Source organism: Mercenaria mercenaria, chromosome 11 (assembly GCF_021730395.1).
Source record: "Mercenaria mercenaria strain notata chromosome 11, MADL_Memer_1, whole genome shotgun sequence".
Classification (NCBI taxonomy): Eukaryota; Metazoa; Mollusca; class Bivalvia; order Venerida; family Veneridae; genus Mercenaria; species Mercenaria mercenaria.
In genome coordinates this window covers 10,497,567-10,521,414 of record NC_069371.1, presented here as the reverse complement: position 1 = coordinate 10,521,414, position 23,848 = coordinate 10,497,567, and the positions used below count along the sequence as shown (strand labels likewise).

The window sequence follows — 23,848 nt, the reverse complement described above, 5'->3', positions numbered from 1 at the left end:
GTCATCGATGGATGGATTTTCAAATAACTTGGCATGAATGTGTACCACAGTAAGACGACGTGCAGTGTGCAAGACCCAGGTCCGTAGCTCAAAGGTCAAGGTCACACTTAGACGTTAAAGGATAGTGCATTGATGGGCGTGTCCGGTCCATATCTTTGTCATCGATGGATGGATTTTCAAATAACTTGGCATGAATGTGTACCACAGTAAGATGACGTGCAGTGCGCAAGACCCAGGTCCGTAGCTCAAAGGTCAAGGTCACACTTAGACATTAAAGGATAGTGCATTGATGGGCGTGTCCGGTCCATATCTTTGTCATCGATGGATGGATTTTCAAATAACTTGGCATGAATGTGTACCACAGTAAGACGACGTGTCACACGCAAGACCCAGGTCCATAGCTCAAAGGTCAAGGTCACACTTAGACGTTAAAGATCATTTTTCACGATAGTGCATTGATGGGCATGTCCGGTCCATATCTTTGTCATTCATGCATGGATCTTAAAATAATTATGCATGAATGTGTGACACAGTAAGACGATGTGTCGCGCGCAAGACCCAGCTCCGTAGGTCAAAGGTCCTAAACTCTAACATCGGCCATAACTATTCATTCAAAGTGCCATCGGGGGGCATGTGTCATCCTACGGAGACAGCTCTTGTTCTGCCTGATTTTCTTTGTTGCCACTGGTATTATCTTAACTTATATGGGCTTTTGGCTATAACTGTGTTGACAGTTTCACTTTATAAGAAATTCTTATTTTCTTACCAATAATACCAGATCCTATTATTGAGTTGATGAAGTTGAAACTTGTCATAGGTACATTGGTCTGCTCCTTGTCTGTTTTTCCATCATCTTCAAACAAGTGCTTTGACTCGCTCATACTGGATGTGTCCGAAAAATCTGACCCAGTCTGAAATTAAGTAAAAAAATAATTCATTCAGTGATTTCTTAGAACAACTAGAATAAACACAATGTTTAAGGAGACGTCACGACTGAGATAGTTTAGCATTATTACAATACACAGTCGGTATTGAAATTGTGTTTCCAATACATGCGCTCATTAGATAAATCCTCAATATCTATGTGAAAACAAGGGATGTGTTTTGTATGACTGCAACACTGTGAGTTGCTCTAATTACTGACAAATGACTGAAACAATAGGAATTCGTACGAGAGATGGATAGACAAAACATCAGTGAGGTAACAATATATTCTTTTATTGTTTAAATGTATGAGTTGTAAGCTACAATAAAGAATACCTATTTTATGAAAATCAATCTGGAAGTTAGAAATAACAGAAAAAAATTAATTAGGTCATGAGTCATCATATACCTGTCAAAATTTGTCATTAGTTTTCGTGAGCTGTCAAACTTATTTTTATCTCTCTATTCTGCAAATGCATTGTTTTTGAAAGTATCTTGGACGGATATTGTAATGTGCAACTTACTTTATATTCCACATTAATATTTGTGCTTGAAATTGCTTTGTTGAGCTCACCGACGTCACATATGAATGTCTATTGTTTTAGTTTATTGTCTGTTATAAAGGTATCAAATCTCAATATTAAGATATAAGAATTGTTCCTTTCTGGTAGACAAAAGAAACTATTTGGTTGAATCATGATATAACGGTTTTTGGAAAGAACTTAATATTCTTTGGTTTTTTGTTATTCACCGAAAATTCAAAAAGTGACATCACCTTAAGTCAATAAGTGCAGTCAAAACTATCTGAGGGAAAGGGGAAAACACCAAAGATTAATATGTCTCCCCATACAGCTTTATTTATATGGAAGGATAAAGGATGAAGAATGAATGTACAATCATAGAGAGTGGGAAGTAGGAAGAAGACTGTTTCAAGATTTTAAAATTTTAACAATACAATATCTGCAGGAAATAAATTGTTTTTAGTAGTGCAACCATTCTATCTGTGCAAGCTTTGTAATCTCTAGATTGAGATTTAGTACGGAACCTCCTCTCAACCTCCATGCAGGCTGTGATGGAAGAAGTCCCCAGTAACCAAATTTGTTTGAGGTCTTACTTTCAATTAAAGACAGAATGTAGCTGCCTGCATCCGTCAAGTGATGGCAGAGATCCACTCAGGAACCTCCCTGAAAAACCTAGGGATAGAATTGATGCCCCAGACTAATCAATTTCTCAAGTACTGTTAAAGATGATCAGACTGGTTCTAAAATACCATATCTTTTGTTACTGTTTGTGAACTCTCTCTTAAATAATCATACAGGGGCTATCTTCATAACATAAAAGATATAATATAACGATATACTTTTAATAGGAGAGAAGATGGTCCTACACCAGTAGGTTTGTGTGAAAACCTTTATACAGTATGATACTTGTTGCATTTTATATATGATATGGTGGTCATGTTATAAGTGTACATGTGTGTTCGGGTTTAACGTTTTTTCAACAATTTTTCAGTCATACGACATTTTCTACTTGCAGCTGTGAGCACAATGCCCAACTATATAGCGCTGCCTCAATGGAATATCACGCCGTAGACACGTGACATGACGCCAAACCCAGTCACATTATACAGAGACCAGGCTGACCAGTCTTAGCACTATATATATCCTCAAGGCTTTAATTTTTTTAACAGCTGTCCAAATAGATGTTATGCATAATTCTAACAGGACCAGCTAATAACCAACATTGTTGTACAACAAAATCTATCTTGGGTTATTCTGCAATAAATCAACTTTGAACTATGCTGTGCATGCACCATATTTTGACTATGCTGCAGCATAGCATACAGTTGTTATTTACGTCTGTCCCTTTTAACTGGCTGCTAAATAATACAGGTTTGAGTTTACTGAGATTGTTATACATTACAACAAGCCTGCTAACATTTCATGTTTCACATCAGGTCTTAAATTATACTCTCTGGGAGATGATGTAAATGCAGTTGTCTAGCATAGAAAAATGTAGATACTGTGCCATGAATATGTTTCAGTGACCTTTTATTATGGCCTAGTAAGTTTACTCACCAAAATAATGGAGTGCAGTTACATACATGATAATATAAACAAGGCAGTCTTGAAAGACAGCTAAATCCCCTGCCACTGTTATGAATAGTGCCAGGGTAAACCTTTGACCTTGAGTTGTGACCTTGACCTTGAACTGACATGGCTGACTCATAAATTCTGCACAACGTCTTGATGAGGTAATCATTTGACCCAAGTTTCATGAAAATCCTTCAAGGGGTTTAGGAGATACAAAGCTCAAACCTTTGACCTTGAGTTGTGACCTTGACCTTGAGCTGACATGGCTGACTCAAGTGTTCTTGATGAGGTGATCATTTGACCCGAGTTTGATGAAAACCCTTCAAGGGGTTTAGGAGATACAGAGTGGACACAAAATGGAAGGCTCAAACCTTTGACCCTAAGTTGTGACCTTGACCTTGAGCCGGCATGACTGACTTATAAGTTCTGCACATCGTTTTGATGAGGTGATCATTTGACACAAGTTTTATAAATTTCCTTCAAGGGGTTTAGGAGATATAGAGTGGACAAGAAATAGAAGGCTCAAACCTTTGACCCTAAGTTGTGACCTTGACCTTGAGCCGGCATGGCTGACTTATAAGTTCTGCACATCGTTTTGATGAGGTGATCATTTGACACAAGTTTTATAAATTTCCTTCAACGGGTTTAGGAGATATAGAGTGGACAAGAAATGGAAGGCTAAAACCTTTGACCTTGAGTTGTGACCTTGACCTAGAGCTGGCATGGCTGACTCATGAGTTCTGCATATCACCTTGATGAGGTGACCATTTGACCCAAGTCTCACATGAATCCTTCAAGGGGATTAGGAGAAACAGAGCAGACACAAAATGGAAGGTTCAAACCTTTGACCCTCAGTTGTGACCTTGACCTTGAGCTGGCATGGCTGACTCATAAGTTCTGCAAATTGCCTTGATGAGGTGATCATTTGACCCAAGTTTGATGAAAATCCTTCAAGGGATTTAGGAGATATAGAGCGGACACAAAATGGAAGGCTCAAACCTTAGACCCCAAGTTGTGACCTTGACCTTGAGCCGGCATGGCTGACTCATGGCTTCTGCACATCGTCTTGATGAGGTGATCATTTGACCCAAGTTTTATAAAATTCCTTCGAGGGGTTTAGGACATATATAGAGCAGACACAAAATGGAAGGCTCAAACCTTTGACCTTGAGTTGTGACCTTGACCTTGAGCCGACAAGGCTGACTCATGAGTTTTGCACATTGTCTTGATGAGGTGATCATTTGACCCAAGTTTTAAGAAAATCCTTCAAGGGATTTAGGAGATATGGAGCGGACACGAAAGTGTTACGGACAGACGGACAGACAGACGTAGACCATTCCTATAACCCTCCACCACTTGTGGTGGGGGATTAAAAAGAAATTATTCTTTAAGAAGCGTAAACAAGCAAATATATCAAAATCATTAACTATTTATGCTATATAACAAACAATAATCCTTGACATCTAAAAATAACTGAATGTCTGCAGTATAATAGTATCTCAACAAAATGTCCTATTCAAAGGCTTCTAGGCATGAAACTTTAATTTACTGATTTAACTAGAGCTATCACTAAAGGTGATGAATGTACCCCCCCCCCCGCATGCACTGACACAGTACATTGCAATCTGACACACACAAGACTGCATAATTATGTGGACTGTATGTACATAGACTGTATGTATACAGTATAGTAACAAAAAACAAAGTCCCATAACTATGCAGAATATTTATCTAAAAGAATGTAACATGCCCCATGCACAACTAGGGTTGGTACTGATCACTTGTGTGAAGTTTCATTAAATTGTGTGCAAGGGTTTGGTAGATTAGGCACGCACAAGATTGCATATGAAGACTGTATGTACATAGTATGTTAACAAGAAACAAAGTCCCATAACTCTGCAATTTTTGTCGCTGAAAGAACCTAACATGCCCCATGCACAACTACTGTTGTTACTGATCAGTTGTGTGAAGTTTCATTAAATTGTGTCAAGGGGATGAGGAGAGATGGTGCGCACAAGATTGTGTCTATGTATATATTATAGTAAAAAAAAAACAAAGTCCCATAACTCTGCAAATTTTTTTTCTAAAAGAACCTAACATGCCCCATGCACAACTACTGTTGGTACTGATCACTTGTGTGAAGTTTCATTAAATTGTGTCCAGGGAATGAGGAGAGATGGTGCGCACAAGATTGTGTCTATGTATATAGTATAGTAACAAAAAAACAAAGTCCCATAACTCTGCAAATTCTTTTTCTAAAAGAACCTAACATGCCCCATGCACAACTACTGTTGGTACTGATCACTTGTGTGAAGTTTCATTAAATTCTGTCAAGGGGATAAGGAGAGATGGTGTGCACAAGATTGTGTCTACGGACAGACGACCAGACGGACAGACAGACAGACAGACAACCTGAAACCAGTATACCCCCCCTTACAACTTTGTTGTCGGGGGGGGGGGGGGGGGGGGGGGGTACAATAATTTCTCAACCAAATTATCAATTATGACTGCTCAAATATACAGCTACTATGTTTAAATACAGCAAATAATATCCAATGCCAACTTGAAACCCTGTTTCATCACATTTTTAGCGTTTGCTAGAATTGCTGCTTAACTACAACATAGTTTTTTACATCAGTGTATAATATGTCTTCCTTTAGACTGCTAAATTGAGGATTTGCTGAATTTCTTTCCCACACATTCTGAAGCAGAATCATTTTAAGCCTTTGAAGATATGGTAATCAAAACCATATCAAGTCTTCTCTAGTCTTGTCGGGTCTGGTTGGATGGGGTCTGGTCAGGTTGGGTCTGGTCTGGTCTGTCTATCCATGTCTGGTCTGGTCTGGTCTGGTCTGGTCTGGTCTGGTCGGGTCGGGTCGGGTCTGGTCAGGTCTGGTTGAGTTGGGTCTGGTCTGGTCTGGTCTGGTCTGGTCTGTCTGCCCATTCCCACTTTTCTTGTTCAAAGCATAATCATAAAACTATGAAAGGGCCTGACTTCAAACTTTGAATATAGATAGAAGGTAATCAGGAGGAGTTGTTCCCCTTTCTTGTCTTTTCTTACAGATATTGTAAAAGACAATCAAACAATAATTACATTACATTATAGAATGATAAGAAAAAGTATACTAAACAAGAACCATAACTTAAACACAAACATATTTCTAATTATTTTACTAAAATTAAATTTTGAGCCTTAACACATAATATAAAAAATAGTCCAATGTGGCTCAGAAGGCTAAGGCAATCGTCTTAAGTAATTTTTTTTTGAAATAAGGAAATAAGAATGGTAGCGGATGAATAGCTGTACAAGTGCTGCTTGGGAACTTTTTTCTTCTTGGTTCTTTTTCTTTTTTAGTAAGACTTTAGCTTTTAGATGTCATCTGTATCAGTGGAGGTCAAGGTCACATTTACTAAAAGAAATGCAATTTCTGGCAAATTACTTCTGTTTGGGTTGATATAATATTACTGATCTTTGTATATAGCAGATAAAAACCTAACTTGGGATAACATTTGAGCCACTGGGATCAAGGTCACTATTATTAACAAAAGCTGTCACACTGAAGGACAAGAAGGTCAAAAAATCATAATCAAGATCAATCAAAAGAAGCAAGAGAAAATATAGTTGAAATTTTCTTAAAGGTACAGATATGTCAAAATACACCTATAAATTGGAGGTACCATCCATGTTGTACCACAGAAAAGTGGTTTCAGTTTTTCCCTACGGCCAATAATAAAAAAAGTTACTAAATAAGCTATTTATAGTAACATAAAAGGGAAGTAATTAAAAAAATTATTGTAAGTGAACAAAAGAAGGATCTGCGAATTAAAAAAGAGCACTGCAATGCAATGCAAATGCAGAGCAATATACACACAAAACAAAGTCATATGACCTTTGACCCCTAAGTGTGACCTTGACCTTGAAGATCCAAAACATGCACTCTGCACATCGTTTCGATGAGTTGAACATTTGTGTCAGGTTTCTTTGAAATCCTTAAAGGGGTTCAAGAGTTACAGAGCGAAAGGGAAACTGCTAACCAACAGACAGACTGACAGACGGACACCGAGGCGATAACATAATACGTCCCTTAGGGCATATAAAAAGGAATCGAGATCTTATGGTGATACAAGTTGTGTGCAAGTCTGGTTAAAATAAAATCATAAATGAAACCACTGTTGTGCAGACAAGAAATTGTGGACGGACGACAGACGAAGGGCGATCACAAAAGCTCACTACGTGACAGGTGAACTAAAAACAAAATGGCATGGCTGGATATAGGACTCAAACCTAAAACTCCAAGACTGGCAGCTGAAAATTTTGTCCACACAGCTACATGATGCATATCTTGTATTGATTCTTTGATAGTTATATTGCTATTTAGGGTTGAGAGCCAAAAATTAATTTAGTTATATTGCTATTTAGGGTTGAGAGCCAAAAATTAATTTACTGAAACGTACAGAATATTCATGAGTGCCAGGCCAATAAAATATGACAATAGCAAGAGACATTATTCAGTTTAGCGAAAACTCAATAAATTCAGTTTAGCGAAAACTCAATAATTTGGTAATATTGACAATCAATATCCAGTAATGTAAAAGGCTACACTGTAACTTTCTTTTAAAAATATTTGGTAAAATGATTTTATCATAATATACATGCTGTCTATAACAGAATGGAGTAAACCAAAAATTGTATTTCATCTATATCAAGAGCGGGGTGGGAAGCATTATGTCTATTATAACGTTATTCCAGCCCTGCCAAGATAAACAAGAGGGTAATGATGACCCTGGATCGCTCACCTGAGTAATATGAGCTACAGGTTTCAAATGTCAAACTGATGATAAAATATTAAGAAAGTCAGTAGGTCACATTCATGGTCAATGAAATTCAGTTTTACGCTTGGTGTGCAAAACTGTTTATGTCATCAAAATTTCAAGGCTGTATCTTAAAAAACAAGAAAGTAGGTCAGTAGGTCAAGGTCACAGTCAAGTGACAACATATTACTTGGGGTTACCAGGTAGTTATAATTAAACAGTCTTGGAAATAGGATCAGATGATTTTTAGTATTTTTTCCTATATAACTCACATAATAACTAAGTGACCCCAGGGCAGGACCTCTTTTAACCCCGGGAGCATAATTTGAATAATTTTGGTAGAGGACTACTAGACAATGCATCATACCAAATATCAAAAGCCTAGGTCGTATGGTTTCAGACAAGAAGATTTTTAAAGTTTTTTCCTATATAAGTCTATATAAAACTTGGGACCCCCAGGGCAGTGCCTCTTTCCACCCCTGGGGTACAATTTGAACAATTTTGGCTGAGGACCATCAGACAATGCTACAAACCAAATATCAAAGGTCTAAGTGTTGTGGTTTCAGACAAGAAGATTTTTAAACTTTTTTTCCTATATGAGTCTATGTTAAACTTGGGACCCCCAGGGCGGGGCCATATTCGACCCTAGGGGGATAATTTGAACGATCTTGGTAGAGGACCACTAGATGATGCTACATACCAAATATCAAAGCCCTAGGCTGTGTGGTTTTGTACAAGAAGATTTTCAAAGTTTTCCCTATATAAGTTCATATAAACCATGTGACCCCCGGGGCGAGGCCATATTTGACCCTAGGGGGATAATTTAAACAACTTGGTAGAGGACCACTAGATGACGCTACACACCAGATATCAAAGCCCTAGGCCCTGTGGTTTTGGACAAGAAGATATTTAAAGTTTTTCCTTTTGGTTGCCCTGCATCGAATTCAATTCTTTGAACAATTTTGAAAGGGGGCCATCCAAGGATCATTCCTGTGAAGTTTGGTGTAATTCTGCCCAGTGGTTTTCAAGAAAAAGATCTTTTTCGAAATTGTTGACGGACGACGGACATCAAGCGGTCACAATAGCTCGTCTGTCATGACAGGTGAGCTAAAAATGTCTGCATTGTGCTAAATATATCATCTACAAACAAGACGGCCATGATGGCCCTATATCGCTCGCCTGAGTACCATTGCTCTTAATGATAAGATCAAGTTTTGGCATAGATCACACAGGCATACACTTTAAATATAATCAGGATAAATATTTTTTTGTAAAAGTCCCTTTTGACCTATGGGTCACATAACAGTCATAGCCATTTGTCATACCAAGTTTGAGGGTCCTAGGCTCAAATGCTGCATTTTTGTACTAGCATGACTATTCCTTACCCTGGAAGACTTAAATAAAATTTAAAACCAATCTCATTAGATGCCGCTGAGGTATATTTATTTACATAAAATAAAGGGAGGTAATTTGTCATAAATTCAGTCAAAAGTTATCTACCCTGATTGTCCGAGTCCATCTGATGGCACAAATGACATTTCAAATCAGTATCTTCATTGGTTACTGAGATACACCCATTTTAGTTTGAAACAAAGGGAGGTAATTTGACATAAAATCAGTCCATAGTTGTCTACCCTGATACTCTCAGTCTAACTAATGACAATAATGAAATTTCAAACAAGTTCTATAAATACTTACTGAGATAAATCCATTTTTAATAAAATCAAGGGAGGTAATAATGCATCAGTATATGCATACAGAAGATACAGAGTACAAGCCTTTACAACAATATACTAGAAAACTAAGTAAAAGTTGAAATTTCTTACCATGGAAGACATAAATAATGTTTCAAACCAATCTCATTAGAAGCTGCTAGGTATATTCATTTACATAAAAAAATAAAGGGAGGTAATTTGTCATAAATTCAGTCAATATGTATCTTCACTAATTGTCCAAGTCCATCTGATGACATAAAAGAAATATACCTATTTTAATTTGAAATAAAGGGAGGTAATTTGATATAAAATTAGTCCAGAGTTATCTACCCTGATAGTCCAAGTCCAACTAATGACAATAATGAAATTTCAAATGAGTCCTATAAGTACTTACTGATATAAATCCATTTTTATTCAAATCAGGGGAGGTAATCAGATATAAAATAACCCCAGAACCTATGACTGGATCTAAAAGATTCGTCATTGAATCCAAGATTTATTGTTGTTGAAGATATTTTGCACGTCTGCATCAAATCAAACCATAAATGAAGTCTCTATATGGCTGCAAAAGCCGAAATAGCGAATTTTGGACCTTTAAGGGGCCTTAACTCAGGAACCCACAATGGGATCTGGCCAGTTTTCGAAAGGAACCGAGATATTATGCCAATACAAGTTGTGTGCAAGTTTGATCAAAGTTGATTGCAAAATGTGGTGTCTATTGTGTTCACAAGCCAAAAATAGCAAATTTTGGCCCTTTAAGGAGCCATAACTCTAGAACCTATGATGGGAACTGGCAAGTTTTCAAAAGGAATCGAGATATTATGCCAATACAAGTTGTGTGCAAGTTTTATTTAAATTGATTGCAAAATGTGGTCTCTATCATGTTCACAAGCCAAAAATGGCAAATTTTGACCCTTTAAGGGGCCATAACTCTGGAACTCATTAAGGGATTAGGCTAGTTTTCGAAAGGAACCTAGATATAATGCCAATACAAGTTGTGTGCGAGTTTCATTAATGTTGATCGCAAAATGCTGTCTCTATCGTCTTCACAGGCCAAAAATAGCGAATTTTGGCCCTTTAAGGGGCCATAACTCCAGAGCCCTTGAAGGGATCTGGCCAGTTTTTGAAAGGGATTGAGATATTATGCCCATGCAAGTTGAGTGCAACTTTGATTAAAATCAAATACAAAATGTGGTCTCTATCGTGTTCACAAGGAAATTGTGGACAGGCGGACGGATGAACGATGGACGGACAGACAAAGGGTGATCACAAAAGCTCACCATGTCAGCTAAAAAAGTAGTAAAATAAAATCCAAACTCATAATATAGAGGTAAAACTAAAATCTAAGACGTTACCTTATTTGTGGAATTTACTGTGGACCTAGGTTTCAACTCATTTGCAGTCCCTGGCACGTTTTCGGCTGCAGTTTCCATGGTTACAAGTTAATGTCACTCTTTCCACAAATAATTGAATATTTATAATTCCAGTCCAGTAATTCCAAACAGTTCCAAAGTATGGAAGTTTACCATATTATTTATACTGTAACATTTTAGTTAATAGGGTTATTATTCATACTCTCACACTGCTGTACAATATATAGCCTGTAAATTGTTATACAACTAATACTTATTCAGGAATCTTTCTAATTTGTACCTTTCTTAAATCCCTACTGTAAATAAACAGTGTCAGTCTTTTTATTATTATTTTCTTTTATTGTGACAATACCTTTAATGTCAGTACATGTTGTAAAGCTTTACATCACAACATGTTTTTACTCTGGTAAAACATGCATATTTCAGATCTATTCTACCGCTTAAGTATAGGCTATAACCATTTAAAATCTTCTGACTTTTTATTTCAGTGTTTTGTGTATATTTAATCTCAAAATCACAAAATAAGTAGTACAAAAAATGCATTCTGTTGAAAGATTACCATACAATTTTAGTATCATAGATACGAAGCCCCATCATTACACATTATGCAAAGCTGATGCAGGCCACCAAATTTCCATTTCATGTAAATCAATGGTCACTGATGAAGGTTATTCCTTTATTTTTTGACAACTAAAAAAAACCCTCATTCAAAACAGACTTAACAGGCCACCTACCAAAAGGAAAACAAAACTCTGTTCCTTTTGCACACCAGGATGGTCAAACAGTCAGATTTTCTTTCTGAATGATAAATGACTTACAAGCAGTAATTCAGTGCATACACATATACGTATAGGATAGACAATGAGTGACCGTGTCTATTCGATATATACCCGAGCACAGCGAGGGTATATATCAAATAGACACGGTCACGAGTTTGTCTATCCGACTTACACCACGTGATATAAAATACAGTAATCACTCAAACTGTCCTGTGCAATATCCACAATTATAACTTTAGACCTATTGTGATGCTATCAAGTAAATGCTATAATTTGAATGACCATTGAACACTGATCACTCAAGATAATCCCATGCTTTATATTAGTCCCTAGTTCATATAAGACATTAAATGTTGCAAATTTAGGTTAGGTTCACAATTCGTACAAAATGGAAAAAATAGATTTGAATGAACTTTGTGATTCGGAAAATATTTCTGTTACTCAACTTGATTTCTTGCCAACTCAGGATTTATTTAAGTTTGACATCCCAGAAAATAAAAGTTTTGAGTCAGTTTCTGTGGTCAGTGATGAACAATTAAAAAAAAGAAAGGAAGATAGAATTCCTAGAAATACTAGAAAGCAAAATTGCTGGGCGATGACCTGCTATGAAGACTGGGCAAAGTGGAGAAACACGAGGGCAGAAACTTTGGTTGGAGACAATGGTTTAGTTCCAGTTGAACTTTCCACACAATCTCTCATGGCAATGGATTATTGGCTGTCCAGATTCATTATTGAATGCAGGAGAAAAGATGGAAAACCATATCCTCCAAGTACTTTGTATAACATATCAGCATCCATTCAAAGAGAGTTACGGGAAGTTTACGGAAGAACGGACGTAAACATTTTGGACAAAAAAGATGCACATTTCTCAGAATTCAGGAAGCAGCTGGACAGTAGGATAAAAGAACTCACAAATGAAGGTATTTGAAATAGATTTTGTCTATTTTAATATAAAAAGCAATAAATCTCTTCTCAAACATTCTTTTTTTTCAAGCTTGGCACATCTTTATGTTAAGTTAAAACTCTTATCCTATCCCGAATAAGAAGGAGATGAATCTGCAGGTCATTTGGACACATTCAACAATATCCGGAGTTGTCTTTTATTGTTTGTATATACAGAATTGTAGAAAAAAATATTTGTATTTTTTTTCCTCTCTCCACTATTTTTGCTCGAACTATACCCGATCGGGAGACATGCTATTAACAAAACCCCCATAATTAATCGAAATCATATAATTTTAAGCTATGATGCACATAAGATGAACATTTGAGCTGCACCATGAGAAAACCAACATAGTGCGTTTGCGACCAGCATGGATCAAGACCAGCCTGCGTATCCGTGCAGTCTGGTCAGGACCCATGCTGTTCACAAACGGTTTCTCTAATTGCAATAGGCTTTGAAAGCGAACATCATGGATCCTGACCAGACTCGGCCTGGATCCATGCTGGTCGCAAATGCACTATGTTGGTTTTCTCATGGTGCGGCTCATTTAATCTACAATGTAATTATTTCTTAAAATTTTTCTCTTCAATAATTTTGTGAGACAGAAATGCATTTTTGGGGACTGAAACACCGGGTTTGCTCCACAAATGCACCGCCCTTGTAAGTACGCTGAAATAACTACGTTTACAAAGTTATAAGTATTTACTTAAACATTGTCACAAATACAAAACAAGAGGACAATGATGGTCCTGAATCGCTCACCTCTTCCCACATGACCCAGTTTTGAGTATGACGTTGTTTTTTTCTATTATTTGACATAGTGACCTAGTTTTTGAGCTCATGTGACCCAGTTTTGAACTTGACCTAGACATTATCAAGATAAAAATTCTGACCAATTTTCATGAAGATCCATTGAAAAATATGGTCTCTAGAGAGGTCACAAGGTTTTTCTATTATTTGACCTATTGACCTAGTTTTCCAAGGTACGTGACCCAGGTTCAAACTTGACCTAGATATCATCAAGATGAACATTCTGACCAATTTTCATGAAGATCCATTCTAGGGTATGGCCTCTAGAGAGGTCACAAGGTTTTTCTATTTCAAGAGCTACTGACCTAGTTTTTAATCGCAGTTGACCCAGTTTCAAACTTAACCTATATATCATCAAGATAAACATTCAGACCAACTTTCATACAGATCCCATGAAAAATATGGCCTTTAGAGAGGTCACAAGGTTTTTTATTATTTGACCTACTGACCTAGTTTTTGATGGCATGTGACCCACTTTAAAACTTGACCTAGATATCATCAAGATGAACATTCTGACCAATTTTTATGGAGATCCATTCACAAGTATGGCCTCTAGAGAGGTCACAAGGTTTTTCTATTTTTAGACCTACTGACCTCGTTTTTGATCGCACATGACCCACTTTCGAACTTGACCTAGATATCATCAAGGTGAACATTCTGACCAATTTTCATGAAGATCTCATGAAATATATGGCCTCTAGAGAGGTCACAAGGTTTTTCTATTTTTAGACCTACTGACCTAGTTTTTGACCGCACGTAACCCAGTTTCGAACTTGACCTAGATATCATCAAGATAAACATTCAGACCAACTTTCATACAGATTCCATGAAAAATATGGCCTTTAGAGAGGTCACAAGGTTTTTCTATTATTTGACCTACTGACCTAGTTTTTGATGGCACCTGACCCAGTTTCAAACTTGACCTAGATATCATCAAGGTGAACGTTCTGACCAATTTTCATGAAGATCTTGTGAAATATATGGCCTCTAGAGAGGTCACAAGGTTTTTCTATTTTTAGACCTACTGACCTAGTTTTTGACCGCACGTAACCCAGTTTCGAACTTGACCTAGATATCATCAAGATAAACATTCAGACCAACTTTCATACAGATCCCATGAAAAATATGGCCTTTAGAGAGGTCACAAGGTTTTTCTATTTTTAGACCTACTGACATAGTTTTTGAGGGCAAGTGACCCAGTTTCGAACTTGACCTAGATATCATCAAGATGAACATTCTGACCAACTTTCATAAAGATCCCATGAAAAATGTGACCTCTAGAGTGGTCACAAGCAAAAGTTTACGGACTGACGCACGGACGCACTGACGCATGGACAACGGACACCGCGCGATCACAAAAGCTCACCTTGTCACTTTGTGACAGGTGAGCTAAAAAGTGAAGATTCGAGTTTTTGTTACAGGTGTTGGCATTCACAAGGACCGTGCCAACCCTGTGTCGGAGGATGATGAGATACATCTTTGGGAGAAGGGAGTCATCGGTCACAGCAATACACAGGCTTTAAGTGATGGTGTTTTCTTTTACAACAGTAAAGTTTTTGGTTTTCGTGGTGGCGATGAACACAGGAATCTTGATGTTAACCAGTATAGTATTACTATGGAGTCTGGACGCAAGGTTCTCACTTTCATGGGTAGGAATTCAAACAAGAGGGCCATGATGGCCCTATATCGCTCACCTGTTATCATTGCACTTGAGGACAAGAAGGTCCTCAGAAAAAATATCTAAGTCCAAAGGACAGGAACAACAAAGGGAAGAAATTTAACCAAAAAGAAAACAAAATTCTTACAAGGTACAGATATGTCAAAATACACCTAAAAATTGGAGGTACCATCCATGTTGTACCACAGAAAAGTGGTCTCGGTTTTCCCTACAGCCAATAATAAAAAAGTTACTAAAAATAAGTATTTATAGTAACGTAAAAGGAAGTAATTAAAAAAAACAATATTGTAAGTGAACAAAAGAGGATCTGCCAAACAAATCTGTTGACATAAATGAAATTTCAGATCAGTATTTCATTAGTTACGAGATATACCATTTAATTTGAAATAAAGGGAGGTAATTTGAAATAAAATCAGTCCATAGTTATCTACCCTGATTGGCTCAGTTTCAGCTAATGACAATAATGAAATTTCAAATAAGTCCTATAAGTACTTACTGATATAAATCCATTTTGATTACTATCAGGGGAGGTAATCAGATATAAAATAAATCTGGAACCTACGATTGGATCTGATTTGTCATGGAATCCAAGATTTATTGTTGTTGAAGATATATTGGAAGTTGGTATCAAATAAAACCATAAATGAAGTATCTATATGGCTGCAAAAGCCGAAATAGCCGATTCTGGACCTTTAAGGGGCCATAACTTTGGAACCCATGACGGAATCTGGCCAGTTCAAGAAAGGAACCAAGATCTTGTGGTAATACAAGTTGTGTGCAAGTTTGGTTAAAATCAAATCATAAACGAAGCTGCTATTGTGCAGACAAGGTCAAAATAGCTAATTTTGGCCCTTTCAGGGGCCATAACTCTGGAACCCATTAAGGGATCTGGCCGGTTTAAAAAAGGAATCGAGATCTTATGGTGACACAAGTTTTGTGCAAGTTTGATTAAATTCAAATCATAAATGAAGCTGCTATTGTGCAGACAAGGTCAAAATAGCTAATTCTGGCCCTTTCAGGGGCCATAACTCTGGAACCCATAAAGGAATTTCGCCAGTTGAAGAAAGGATCCAGATCTTATGGTGACACAAGTTGTGTGCAAGTTTGGTTAAAATAAAATCATAAATGAAGCTGCTATTGTGCAGACAAGGTCCAAATAGCTAATTCTGGCCCTTTCAGGGGCAATAACTCTGGAACCCATATTGGAATCTGGCCAGTTCAAAAAAGGAACCAAGATCTTATGGTGATACAAGTTGTGTGCCAGTTTGGTAAAAATCAAATTATAAATAAAGCTGCTATTGTGCAGACAAGGTCAAAATAGCTAATTTTGGTCCTTTCAGGGGCCATAACTCTGGAACCCATAATGGGATCTGGCCAGTTCAAGAAAGGAATCGAGATCTTATGGTGATACAAGTTGTGTGCAAGTTTGGTTAAAATAAAATCATAAATGAAACCACTATTGTGCAGACAAGAAATTGTTGACGGACGCACGCACGGACGCACGCACGGACTGATGACAGACGGCGGACAAAGGGTGATCACAAAAGCTCACCTTGTCACTATGTGACAGGTGAGCTAAAAATGTGCAAGGCAGCTTAAATCAAAGAAAAGTTGAATCTAAAAAGATCAAGCAATTTGAAAGTCCTGAAAATCCCAGATGTGTGGTAAAATTATTTGAAAAGTACCTTCAGAGTATCCCACCAACAGGCCCATTCTACAGAAAACCGTTGCCAAATAATGTTGGCGGGGCCTTAAATTTTTCTAAACAAAACATTGGAATAAATACACTTGGAAAATATATGAAATCCATGTTTTCTGATGCACTGATTGACTGTTCAGGCAGAAACATAAGAAATTACTCCGGAAAAGTAACCCTTTGCACGCGTATGTACGAACAAACTATGACAAACAAGCTATCATGGACAGAAACGGGCATCGTAGTACAGCTGTGAGAAGTTACAAACATCCATCTGAAACCATGCTGCAACATGTCAGGGATTCTCTTCAACCGCCAACTGTACATCCTCAGTCCCACAAGAACTTAAAGACGGAGACGGTTTTACCTTCAAATGAGGAATTTTTTCCACAAAGTTCTATTGAAATATCAGTGCCAGAAACAATCACAACAGTTGTAATAAATAAATGTGGCAGAAAAATTTCCATTAATTTGTAACTTCAATGAAATAAACATGTTCCTTAAGTGAAATATTTTTTGCAGGGACATAAGTCATCGGTTCGAAGGATTTTGTATTACAATAGAATATAAAGACATGATGCTTTCTTCTCATGAAAGTGGTATATTTATATGTAATAGATTACTAGCATTTGTTTTCTGTTGTTTAATTTTAATTTTATTTCTTTCTTTGTAAATTACCTTGAGGCGTTTATGCAATACGTTTTTACACTGGGTCACATTAAGCTATTTATTTTCTGGCCTCAAGATTAATTATATCATGATATTTTCTCACTCAGCTTGATAAATTTATACCCATTTAAAGGATTATTAGACAATGATATACTGTGTCTATACGATTTATACAATCAAAATACCGGCCAGCGATTGGTGGAAAACGGTAGTGCGTGGTCTAAAGGTATGTCTTTGTCCCAATACTTTTGGCACAAGAGCTGTTTTAACAGTGCCGAGTTGTGATAGCTGATGACTCTTCCGATTTGGCAGTATGTATATATTATTTAAAATGAGAGGCCTACATGGTCCTAGGTCACTCAACTGAAGAAGACCTTGACCTCCAGATCTTGCTTCTGACAAAACTTGGAGAACTGACCTTTCAAGCATAAAAGTTATTCCGAGATTTTTCTCTTTACCTGACTGTTGCAGCCGCTAAAAGTTGCCAAATGAAACCATATTTTTATAAATGTGAGAGAGGTTCATATAAGAATGCTAAACACCATACAAAGATGCTATAGGTCCACTTTTGTAATGATCATAAGAAGTTAAGTCAATTATTGATGATCCTTTTACTGATTTTTTTCTTGGATTTTGGCAATTTAACACCACAAACTAGAACCTTGGTGCTAAAAGGGCAACAACATTAATTTGCTGACATACCACCTCAATAACTCAAACATTTCAGCCACTTAAAAGCTCCTTAAAACTCAAAGTTACAGCACTAACTTGACCTTTGACCCCCTAGTGTGACCCTAATCCTTGAGAAAAGGAAAATACCCTGCTTCACTGAGGCTTGCTCAATGCCCATCAAAATTACAAGCTAGACAAGATCATACAACATCATATTTGATCTTAACTACCCTGTGTGACTATGACCTTTTAGAAAAAGCCTTGTGGTTTGTGTGCAAGCATATGGACAACTGTGATTCGAACCCAAGACCTCTTGATTGACAGTAAAGAATGTTATAACTTTTCACTGATAAATTCAACTACAGACCATAAAATAAACAAACGTGTTCGTAAACATGGATGGATCCAAACAGAAGGGGAAAAGCATTTTGTAGAAATATTTCGATAGCAAAATGCTATACATATCCGTAGCCATGACCAACCAATAAACCGGGCCAGTCTATGTTATAAGTGCAACAACACAGTTGACCCATTTAAACAAGCTGTATGTATGATATGATAAATATACACAAAAAAATTATTCCCTTATTTTATTTTTTCTTTAGTATATAATCATCTTTGTTCAAGTGACAGAGGAAAATAAAAAAAATCACGAGTTATCACAGTAGATATGTATAATCCCCTTCGAAGGCATTATATATATCATTATTCCAACTATGTGTCAGTTTAACCACTGTACTTTCATTATCACTTACAGTATTCCTTCATTTAAGTCCTACTTCCTAACAAAATTAAGACACAAATTGAGGTCTGCAAAAACTTTATACTATCTAGTTCACACCCTATAACGTGATAGCGCGACACCACCAGATAACATGACACCAGATCGGATAACGCGACACTCTGCGGAGTTTGTTGTCGATTAGAAGTAAATATTTTCAATTTTTTCTTTACACAATGTGAATCAATGAAAAGCAGACTCTTACCAGATTTCGAGGATAGAAAGAGGCATCTAAAGGAATGTTTTCTGAATTGAAAAGACCACCAAATAATCATACAGATGGCTAATCCACGGCCAGATTTTCATTGTTTTGGATATTGAACCGAGGATTTTTTCTCATTTCTGAAGCAACAAGCTTGGCATTACCTTCAATAGAAAGCCAAACATTCTCTCTCTTTGTCTGCCAAATATCCCGGCGAAATCTCCATTACTTTCGAAAATACGAGGTGTTAAAGTCGGATGGGTAGACCAAAAATGTTCTGTCTGACACCACATAATTCCCAGGGAAGGTTCTTACTGACACCAACTTTTGAAGATTAGATGTTCTGTCTGACACCAGCATTTGATCATACTTTTTTTTGCCTTTATTTCGCTCGGTTTGCAGTATTTTATCGAATTTACGCATGTTTTCGGGTATAACGGGTCGTTAAATTCATTTTTCTAATAAGGGTTTAGGTTATAGTGTAGAAATTCACCGTAATTCGGTCGAAAATGTGCCTTCGTGGTGTTGTTGAAAGTAGTATACATAAAAAATACTTACTTTTTTATTTTTGGCACTTTTGCGTGTAAAATGGGGGCTTATTTCATTCGCAGAATGTATTTTCAGTAAAATAAGACGCGTTTCAGGTTAAATATCGCGTGTATATGGCATTTAATGAGAGAAAACGAAAGATGGGTCGTTTACTGCGCGACGCCGTCAACAACGCGATTCGAGAAATTGTCAGTGGTTTCAATTTATACTGGTATAAAACCTTTTAATTTCAACCATTTTCAGGATTCAGTTCAATTTCTTGATATCAGATACAGTATGAAGGGTGATTTTGCACTAAATGATCTATTTTAAGTTTGAATACATCAAAGCTTTCATCACAGTAATAACACATACAGGTACTTCCGTCTGTTGTCCATTATTCTTCCATTAACCTGAAATATTAATTGCTATTAATGTGTGGAATATATAGATATATACAGAAATTATACGAAAACGGTTGAATTAGCCGCTATAACTATCGACCGCTATATAATTAGCACCCGCAACTTTACAATACTTCCGACAGGCCTGCAGATGATTTGTAATATTGAAAATTGGCAATAACTTAACATTTTAACTAAGGTGTCTATATGAATATTGCCAGCTTCAATTCAATAAGTTGTTTTAATGTATCAAGGGCATGTATGCAATACGATAGTACATTCATTTTCGATTTTTTGAAAGCGTACCAAAGAGTAAGTTCTGGAGGACAGAATGTCTTTAAATTTTCTGTACACGACCTTTGGACTATAAGATTTTTTTAATAATGGGTCTCCTTTACTGTAAATAGCAACCTATCTGCCAGCCGTCTTTTCAATTCAAATGTCTGGATTCCACCTACAGCACAATGAATCAAAAGGACGCCTGAGACCCCCTCAAAATATATGTTCTACTTCTATATGAGCCGCGCCATGACAAAACAAACAATATAAGTGGCGCTGCGAACAGCATGGATCCAGACCAGCATGCGCATCCGCGCAGTCTTGTCAGGGTCCATGTTGTTCGCTTTCAAAGCCTATTGCAATTAGAGAAACTGTTAGCGAACAGCATGGATCCTGACAAGACTGTGCGGATGCGCAGGCTGGTCTGGATCCATGCTGGTCGCAAAGCCACTATGTTGGTTTTCTCATAGTGCTCATATATCATATATATCTAGATACTAAAACATTGACAGAATATGAATAGGTCAACAATATATGAATAGGTCTTTCAGAGCTTGTTGAATATTGACTCTGACAATCCTATCAAAATATGACTCCTCCTACCCCACTCCGAGGTGCACAACCGTTAAATCATTCGGGATTTTACTGTCTCTACACGTTTATTGTCATGACACCTAAAATCGTGCTGAATGTCGTCTTGAACTGTAAAGGTTTTATACTAGGGTTCTAGTGTAAATTAGCCATAGTTTAGATCCATGTACTATACTTTCTAGAACTTCAACCCATAGAAACCCATATATATATAGTAAACTACAAATAATCAGCCGTCAAACTATGAAAAGAAAAGGTGGTGTAGACAGATTTGTGGTGGAACGCCGCCAGATTGAAGCCACTGACCCTTTCTCGAATCGCGTTGTTGACGGCGTCGCGGAGTAAACGACCCATCTTTCGTTTTCTCTCATCATTTGCCATATACACGCGATATTTAACCTGAAACGCGTCTTATTTCACTGAAAATACATTCTGCGAATGAAATAAGCCCCCATTTTACACGCAAAGTGCCAAAAAATAAAAAGTAAGTATTTTTTTATGTATACTACTTTCAACAACACCACGAAGGCACATTTTCGACCGAATTACGGTGAATTTCTACACTATAACCTAAACCCTTATTAGAAAATGATTTAACGACCCGTTATACCCGAAAACATGCGTAAATTCGATAAAATACTGCAAACCGAGCGAAATAAAGGCAGAAAAAAGTATGATCAAATGCTGGTGTCAGACAGAACATCTAATCTTCAAAAGTTGGTGTCAGTAAGAACCTTCCCTGGGAATTATGTGGTGTCAGACAGAACATTTTTGGTCTACCCATCCGACTTTAACACCTCGTATTTTCGAAAGTAATGGAGATTTCGCCGGGATATTTGGCAGACAAAGAGAGAGAATGTTTGGCTTTCTATTGAGGGTAATGCCAAGCTTGTTGCTTCAGAAATGAGAAAAAATCCTCGGTTCAATATCCAAAACAATGAAAATCTGGCCGTGGATTAGCCATCTGTATGATTATTTGGTGGTCTTTTCAATTCAGAAAACATTCCTTTAGATGCCTCTTTCTATCCTCGAAATCTGGTAAGAGTCTGCTTTTCATTGATTCACATTGTGTAAAGAAAAAATTGAAAATACTTACTTCTAATCGACAACAAACTCCGCAGAGTGTCGCGTTATCCGATCTGGTGTCATGTTATCTGGTGGTGTCGCGCTATCACGTTATAGGGTGTGTAGTTGAGAACTCTAATTATAGTGGTTATTTCATGCTACTGTTGTCTCACAGTTTAATTTTGTAATTTAATCAAAACAATTAATCCTTCATTCTAGGAATTGCCAGTAACATCCAGTTGCTAGTAAATTGTTCAAAAGGACAAAATCAATAAAATAATAGCCTGAGTCATTATTCATCCTACATACTGCCATTAATGGCGACATATGCCATCGGCTTCATCAACTCAATAACTACTCCAATAAATCATGCAAGCGAATAATCTTAATTCTGTTTTACAATATAACATTTAATACGCCAGTGACAATTATGTGACCTGTAAGAATTGAATGATGTATCGAAAACATTCTTGGACCTTCACCTCTGTGCTGGTGGGTATGTAACTGTAAATGCACATTTTGTGTGTAAAATCATTTCGATATCCATCCAAGCATTAAAGATACATAAAGACTGCACTGTTCACTTGACCTACTTTTTTTTAAACAATATGATTGAGATTCAAACTTTATATATATTATACATTAAGAAAAACAGCCTGACAAAGTTCCATGCAAATCAGAAAGAAAATGTGTTCTTTGGAGAGTTGGTGACCAACTGTTTGACCCAAGATGATGTACTGTTTTTTGAAAAAATTGTTCACCTCTATGACAGTTTATGTAATCTTGACCTAGGAGCTCTGCATGTAGCACATGGTCTTGTTGCCGTGTATGTTCAACTTTACTGCATAAATAGAGGTAAAAGACAAGACAAAAACAAGAGCTGTTTGTAAAATACATATGCCCCCTATGATGGCCAGTCGGAGGTAAGGCGATATTATTTCAGTCTTCACTGCGACCTTGACATTTGACTTACCATCTCGTAAAACAGTAGAAGTCATCTATTGACCAAAGACAGTCATCATTCTAAGTTTGATGACTGAAGGCTATGTGTTCTTCACTTAACAATTGGAATCATTTCCGTCTCAAGGTCACTATGACCTTGACCTTTCACGTTTTGATCACTTAAAATCTAAATGGTAAGGGATATTTAAAGTAAAATAAAGTAAAGTAAAGCTTCTTATTTAGCGTGGGTAGTCGACACCTGGAATGGATGGAACAACTTATTTCCAGGGCAAGCGTCATATTTACCTAGCTAGCATTCAGTTTTAAGTGAATCACCCAGCACTAAATACTAGTTGGGATATCAGCAGTGACCGGGAATCGAACCCAGACCACTAGCGTTGTAGTCCAACCTGATAACCACTGTGCAACTGACTCCCTACTGATAATATGAAATAATCTTATAAAGTTTGCCAGTCCTATACCAAAGCTTTCTTCACATACTGATTTGAACAAGTATTGATTTGAAAAAAGTTTTCAAACAGAAGATATTAACTTGACCTTTGACCTACTGACCCAAAACAGCTAGATAAGATTTATCAGCCATAGGCCAAAAATTATAGGGTCATAAACTGACCACAGACAATCCTTAGCTATTTTGTAAAAGCACTCTCCATTTATTGATTGGAATCCAAATGGTCTACTGACTGAAGGACAGACTGACCAACATGAGAAAATCAATACACACCCAAGGGCAGCATGAAAATCTGTTGAAACCTTGACCCATCCTGCATTGCCCTCACATAGTCACCATAATTTCACTTCTCAATTTAACGCCCCCACCCCTTTAATCAAATCCTAGCTATGCCTGTGCTTAAGAGATAAAAAGCAAAGT

The 23,848-nt window shown here is 37.0% G+C and overlaps 1 protein-coding gene across 11 annotated transcripts in view; it reads right to left on the bottom strand.

Moving 5' to 3' along the window:
* LOC123531494 (putative sodium-coupled neutral amino acid transporter 11) overlaps nucleotides 1-23,848 on the bottom strand; it is a 76,187-nt gene that overhangs the window by 28,599 nt on the left and 23,740 nt on the right. For 4 of the 11 annotated variants that reach the window (XM_053518541.1, XM_053518542.1, XM_053518539.1 and 1 more), the window contains one exon: nucleotides 767-911. In XM_053518541.1, the coding sequence (XP_053374516.1) occupies nucleotides 767-911 (145 nt within the window). Of the gene's footprint in view, nucleotides 1-766; nucleotides 912-10,899; nucleotides 11,321-18,919; nucleotides 18,992-23,848 lie in introns of those variants that run through there. The other 7 variants (XM_045312514.2, XM_045312521.2, XM_045312513.2 and 4 more) reach the window with 7 other exon arrangements.